Genomic DNA, 7,418 nt, shown 5'->3' with positions numbered 1-7,418 from the left:
TTAATGAGTTTCTGGTATATTTTAGTGGATTAATGAGTTTGGTATATATTAGTGTTAATAAAAGCAAGCTTATAGAGAATCAGACAAAAAAAAATCCCCTTTCACCTATCCATCCCCCCACCCCTTGCATTTATTATTATTATTATTAGCATATGGTGCAGCAAGGAAGCCGAGACTTATGCTGCACCAGCCAAAAAAAAAAAAAAATTCCTGAACTACCCAGAGAGAGAGAGAGAGAGAGAGAGAGAGAGAGAGAGAGAGAGAGAGAGAGAGAGAGAGAGAGAGAGAGAGAGAGAGAGAGAGAGAGAGAGAGAGAGAGAGAGAGAGAGAGAGATAAAAGGGAATCACCAAGGAAGAGAAGAATGGTGATATCCAGCTCAGGACTCTGGTGTGCCAAGCCCATACTCACCAGATGTGAGCCCCTGGGTTATTCAAACTATCCACTTCCACAACAATGGATGGTAGCTTGTTCCAACAATCAATCACCTGTTGGCTAAAGACAAACTTCTGAACATCTATCCTGCAACTAAACTTCATCAATTTGAATTTATGTCCCCTTGTGTGCACAGTATGAGCAAGAGGAAAATCCCATCAGCAATCAGTTTGCTTAAGCCTTGCAAAGCTTTAAACATCTCAATCAGATCTCCTTGCAGGTGCCTAGACTCCAGATGCTGCAATTTGCAGAACAAGACTTTCTTGGTAGGAGTATCCCTTTGTTCCCTCACTAATCTTGGTGTCTTTCTCTGTACCCACTCCAGCAGCTCTACATCTTTCCTAAAATGAGGCTTCCAGACCTGTATGCAGTACTCAAGATGTGGCCTGACCACTTATACAATGGGGATAATCACCTCCTTATCCTTGTAGCAAAGTTCCTGTATATCATTGACAAAACTCATGAGCTCTCCTGGCAGCCTGCCTGCACTGCTCAGAGAGCTTTATATACTTCACAATTACCCCAGATTCTTTTCATTTTCCACTAACCTGAGTGTAATACCACACAGTTGATACAATACCCTGGATTACTGCTACACATATGCAATAGCTTGCATTTGCCAATATTAAACTTCAATTGCCATTTCTCAGCCCATCTAATTTTTCTAGATCTTGTTACAGCAGCATACCTGTCATTAACCACCCATTAAGTATAGTACTTTTTATTATTATTATTATTATTTTTTTTTATTTTGTTAGTTATTGGCGCATAGGCTTCTGTGGCTATAATGCACCTCCAAAGGTTTTTGCATTTACCTTGATCCAAGCCCGAGGTGGGATTCGAACCCGCGACCTTTGGGTTGCCAGGTAGGCACTTTATCTACCGGCTAGCCCAGTCAGCAGTATAGTACTTAATCCAAGTACTGTACCAAAATCATTAACCTGACTGCTCTCTTTTGGAGAGGGTTTAAGAGTTGAGAGGTACTAGGGCACTACTTCCTGATGTAGGGACAATTACAGTAGTACAAGATTTGTACAGAATCAGCAGCTACTTAAAAGAAAAGAGTGAGAGCGCTACATTTTTTCAATGCACAGGAAACAATGTTGTGTTATGAAAAGTTATAAATCAAGAGTTATCCCCATTAAAAATTGTCTATGAACTTGAATATTGTTGAGGTTGAGCATGGAAAAGAGGACTTTTTACTGTGAGAAATGTTGGCAGCGTTGAATTTTAAAACACTGTATTTAACACTGAAAATACCTTCAAGTGCACTCTCTCTCTTTTTAGTTATAACAGCATTGGCATACTCTTGTGGAGCACGTCTTGAGTATAGAGATTTGCCCTTAGCATTAGCATTAGTAGAGGCATTTGCTGCAAGAAAGCAAGCTTATGCAGCATCAGCCAAAAAAAAAAAAATAATAATAAATAAATAAATAAAAAATAACCACTTCCACTTCACCCCTCTGTTCGTTCGAAATACCTGTCCAGCTGAGCCTTATACTTATTTAGGCTATCAACTTCCACGACAAGGGATGGAAGTCTGTTCCACCAACCAACTACCCGCTGGCTAAAGGCAAATTTCCGCACGTCTATCCTACATCTGTCTTTCCTCAATTTGAATTTATGCCCTCTCAGGTGATTATCTGAGCAGGAGAAAGAATCCCATCAGCACTGAGCATGCTCAAACCATTCAAGGCTTTATACACCTCTATCAGATCACCTCGCTGGTGCCTAGTCTCCAGACACTGTAATTTGCAAAACTTAAGCCTTTCTTCGTAAGAGCACCCCTTTGTTCTATTCACTAATCTTGTTGCCCTTCTCTGTACTCGTTCCAGCAGCTCTACATCCTTCTTGAAATGAGGCCTCCAGGCCTGTATACAGTACTCTAGGTGTGGTCTGACCATTGCCTTATACAAGGGAATAATCACCTCCTTATCCCTGTTAGAAAAATTCCTATATATCATTGACAATACACCATGAGCTACTCTTGCAGCCCGTCTGCACTGCTCAGAGACCTTCATATCTGCCTGCACAACCACCCCCAGGTCCCTTTCATTCTCTACCACTGTCAGTATAGTACCACAGAGTTGATATGTTGCTCTGGGGTTGCTGTTTTCCCATATGTAGTAATTTACATTTGTCAATGTTGCCACCTCTCAGGCCATCTGCTCAACCTTTCCAGATCCTGCTGCAGCAGCATAGTGTCAGTAGTGTCCTTGACAACCCTGCCAACCTTCGTATCGTCTGCATACTTGGACATTAAGCTTGATATACCATCATCAATATCATTTATAAATACAGAAAACAATAATGGATCCAATACTGAACCCTGAGGGACTCCACTAATAACATTAGTCCACGATGAGCAGTGTCCATTGATTACCACTCTCTGTCTTCTCCCACTCAACCACCCCTTATCCATAGCAGCAATTTGCCTCCAATGCCACACTGCTCCAATTTGTGCAGCAGTTTTCCATGTGTAAGAGTATTAAAAGCCTTTCTAAGATCCAAGTATATAATATCAAAGTCATTCCCTGCATCCAGTTCTTTTGTGACTGCATCATAGTATATAATCAAATTGGTCAGGCAAGACTTCCTCTTAACAAAATCATGCTGCGTCCAAGCTATAACTGAAGTCTTGTCTAGATGATCCTGCAGTGCTTCTTTAACCAGTGCCTCCATTAATTTTCCGGGAACAGAAGTTAAACTCACAGGTTTGTAATTACTTGTGTCAGCCTTTGATCCTCCTTTGTGAACTGGGGTCACATTTGCACATCTCCAGTCCATGGGTACCTCCCCTGAGTCCAAGGAAGCTCTCATAATTATGGCTAAGGGTTTGCTTACTTCCTTTGCTGCCTCCTTTAATATAACTGGATAGATTCCATCCACCCCAGGTGCCTTTCTTGTGTTTATCTTCAACAATTTCTCCTCCACTTTACTCTCAGTTATTACAAGATTCTCTAGCTTACTGCCAGAGTTGAATACACCTCTGGCATTCCCCTCGCTGAATAACCCCTCGTGTGAATGTCGATGCAAAATATTCATTTCGTTTGTTAGCTACCTGAGCAGGATCATCAACAGTTGACCCATCGACATCAAGTGTACCAATCCGATTCATCCCCTTCCTTCTAGAGTTTACATGAGTAAAGAACTCTTTGCTGTTTTTCTTTGCATCCCTTGCCAAAGATATCTCGTAATCTGCCTTCGCCTGCCTAACCTCCTTTGTAACTTGGTTACAGATCAACTTGTATCTATCATAGGCTTCTGTGTCACGTGTTAATTTGTATGTATCCCATGCATTTTTCTTCTCTGCCATATGTCTCATTAGTTCATCTGACATTCATTTAGGCCTAAACCTTGAACAATATTTCTTAGTTGATATGTAAAGCCTAGTAGCTTCCAAGATAAGTTCTTTGAATGCTTCCCATTTTGAATTTGCTGTTGGTAACATCATCAGTTGGTCCCACTGTATAGGATTTAAATACTGTCTCAGTCCATCGTAGTCGCCTTTACGAAAGCAATAATCCTTCCCTTTACCCCTAATGGTAGTTACCTCTTTGAGTAAATCCCACTTCAGCACACTGTGATCACTGCCACCTAGTGGTTCATTTATCTGCAGATTCTTAATGCATGAAGAATCACTACTGATAATCAAATCAAGAGTATTACTCCCTCTAGTTGCCTCCCGAACATGCTGATGTAGAAACCGATCATCCAATAAATCCACAAAAGCCTTGCTAGTGTGTGAGTGACCAGCCCCCAAATTCCAGTCAATATCTGGGAAATTAAAATCCCCCATTATAAGACTCTCTGATTTACTGGCCCACTCTATTTCCCTGTACAGTTTCTTATTATACTCATCAGAGTCATTAGGCCTATAGCACACTCCTACTCTCAATTTTGATCTCCCAATGCTTATGTCACACCAAACTGACTCGACACTGCACTGTCCAGCGATGTCGACTGGCTTCACTTCCTTGGATTTTATGTATTTCTTAACTAATAGCATAACCCCTTCTCCCTTCCTATCCTGTCTATCCTTTCTGTAACATTGTACTCCCCAAATTCCAGTTCTGCATTCCTTATATCTGTGTGACACCACGTCTCTGAAATCTCAACAATATCTGCCTTTGATGTTTTGAGCAATACCTCAAATTCATCAAATTTATTTACTAAACTCTTAGCATTTGTGTACACGCAAGTATACATGCACCTGTTCTTTTTCTTAGCTACCCTAACACAACCCATGTGTTTACTTGTACCCCAATGATTCCCAGCAGTTACTAATATCTAAAATGAAGCCCTTACTAATATCTAAAATGACACTGCAAGTACCTTGAACATTTTTGCCTTATTTATATTTTTATTATACATGCCAAAGAGTAACTCTTTACCTGAAAGGATTGATGGCTGCCTCTTTTTTTTTGTTTTCAAAAGTTTGATTGGCAGCATTGACATCCACAGTTTGGAGAACAGTTGCAACTCTTCTTGCTTTCCGACGCTGCTGTAAGACTTGGGCTGGAAAAACCCAACCGGGAGGAGCATCTTGTTTTTCTGTTATATGCTGATCTGTAAACAAGAGATAGAAAAACATTACATCTATTAGTTCTGTTTTAAATTTATGTAATACATTAAACAGTCAAAATCAGAAAATGAATACAAATTTATAAAATCACACACTACAACTGTATTTTTGACTTAATAAAAAATCTCTTAGTAGTAAATGAAAAAAATAAAATAAATAATAATAATAATAAATAAAAAAAAATAAATAATAATAATTAACAACATCCCTAAGTAATAGTATACAGTTTTCTACTCATTTACAACACTCTACAGTGAATTCATTGTTGTCAGAGAGGAGGCCTTAAGGGTGCTGAGAAACTGCCAACTATGGATGGTGATAGTGGGAATAAATAATTCAAAATGCTCTGTTGAGGCAAATGTCACTTGGAGAGTAGTAGCAGTAAATAATACAGGGAAGAGTTCTTATAACACTAATATGGCGAGAGCTGGAATGGATATAGGACTACAGTACCATGGGAAAATAACAAGGAATTAATGAAGAGTTATTGAGAAAATGCTACAGCTAATTAAACATCCATTTGGGATTTCAAATGGATATTTGTGCACTGCCACAAGCAACTATATCAGATGTATCAAAGATACAAGGAATGAAAGATGGTTAAATGAACACTAACGTTAAGGGATATCAGAAAAGTGACATCATTCTGACATAAGGTATAGAAATAAAATATGGAGAGTAAAATGTGTACAGGAGAGGGAGGTGAGATAATGCTTCTAATCAGAAAGAACACTGAATAGAGAAGAGTATATCCACTAGACAGAGATCATAAAAAAAAAAAAAAAAAAAACACACTCTGGTAAGATTGGAACAATAAAACAGTAGGACTGTGCTACAGACCTCACAAGGGTGTAAAGAATAACAATCAGCAATCGCAACTAGAGTGATCATAAAATCAGAATGTCTTATTATGGGCAACTTTAACTATATTGACACAGATTGGGACTTACAGATAGGACCTAATAAAATAAAATAAAATATTCTGTTTATATTCAAGGATGGCCACATAGAATCAGAGGAGTTTACAAGACAGACAATACAAAAATATCAATATATTTAGTAGTAATGTGGGTTATTACTGTACCCCATTCACTGACCACTGGGCTATATAAATTAGCATTTAAGAGTATCCAGAGCATTGACAAACCTCTTATCTTCACGCCAAAAATAAGCTGAATACGAAATTTTCTAATGAGATCTTTGTTGCTGCCTAATTTTGCAGTTACACTTAGTTTTCATCACAAGATATGGCTGAAAGACCATAAAACAAATGTTTTGTGGTCTATCAGCAAAGGGTTTTTATTTTCTTAAAGTGGATTTTAATATCTATATAATATCAGTGTAGATACACCATAGACAACTCTTAAGAAACTACGATGGTAGTTGTTGTAGTAGGCATTATTTGCTCTGTTTCTCATGTTGTGCTCTTCCTTCACAACAGGGAACATAAGGAAGAGCACAATACGAGAAACACAGCAAATGATGCCTACTACAACAACTACCATCGTAGTTTCTTAAGAGTTGTCTATGGTGTATCTAAACCGATATTATATAGATATTAAACTCTTAACATATTATGCCTTGTGCATTTAGTTATTTTTAAAGTGGATTATAATGGCATTAGACATCATTGGCCAAGTTTGATTCACTGAAAGCAACTGAAATTCCAAAAGGAATCACATCCAAATGGGAAATATTCCCAAAATTAGTTCTAGATGTCCAACACCATTTCATGATTTTAAATAGGCATGACACAAAGTGGATGACCAGAGCACTGATGAAAATGATATTAAAAGAGAAGGCCACCTGAGATAACTAAAAATTCCAAACACTGTTTACATGGAATGTATAAAGTAATTTTTAATCTGGTTAGTCAGATACAGTGTTTTTTGTCTAGTGGCAGGGGGGGGGGGGTCTCCCAACTTTTTACTCTGTGTAAAATACAATACTTTGTATAATGCCAGGGTGTGTGTGTGTGTGTGTTAGCGTGGATTGTGCTGTTCTTCTGGCCACTTAGCCTGTGGAGAGCCACCCCCAGTTTCCACCACTCCCCTGGGGAGGCAGACCAGGACACATTAGGAGAGCATAGCTCTGACGGGGAGAATCCTGGGTTAGTCTAGGCATCAGTCTAACTTAGATTATTATCCGGTACCTATTCCATAGGTACCGGGGAGAACACTGGAGGTAGATATAGTAATTACTGAAATAATTTCAGTATCAATAATAATGGAGGCATCCTATAAAGTTTTCAATACATACACTGCTCGACAAAATTAACAGAAAAGAAAATCTGGCATAAATCATGCAGCTTGTGATATATCCTATAGTACTACATACTACTATACTAAAATTTGGTATGGTGTACTATACGATAATGATGAAACAAGGCAGTAAGAAACT

At 38.6% G+C, this 7,418-nt stretch overlaps 1 protein-coding gene across 1 annotated transcript in view; it reads right to left on the bottom strand.

The window, feature by feature from the left end:
* The window catches only part of hd (humpty dumpty), a 117,439-nt gene extending 112,662 nt beyond the window's left edge, over positions 1–4,777 (bottom strand). Inside the window, exon 1 of the mRNA XM_090379416.1 lies at positions 4,769–4,777. Within this exon, the coding sequence (XP_090235542.1) occupies positions 4,769–4,777 (9 nt within the window). The remainder of the gene's footprint in view (positions 1–4,768) is intronic.
* Positions 4,778–7,418: the final 2,641 nt, after the last annotated feature.

The sequence above is a fragment of the Mastigoproctus giganteus genome, chromosome 8 (genome assembly GCF_048544385.1).
Source record: "Mastigoproctus giganteus isolate SK-2022 chromosome 8, ASM4854438v1, whole genome shotgun sequence".
Classification (NCBI taxonomy): domain Eukaryota; kingdom Metazoa; phylum Arthropoda; class Arachnida; order Uropygi; family Thelyphonidae; genus Mastigoproctus; species Mastigoproctus giganteus.
Note: the sequence above shows the minus strand (reverse complement) of the source record. Positions and strands in the feature narration are given on the sequence as shown.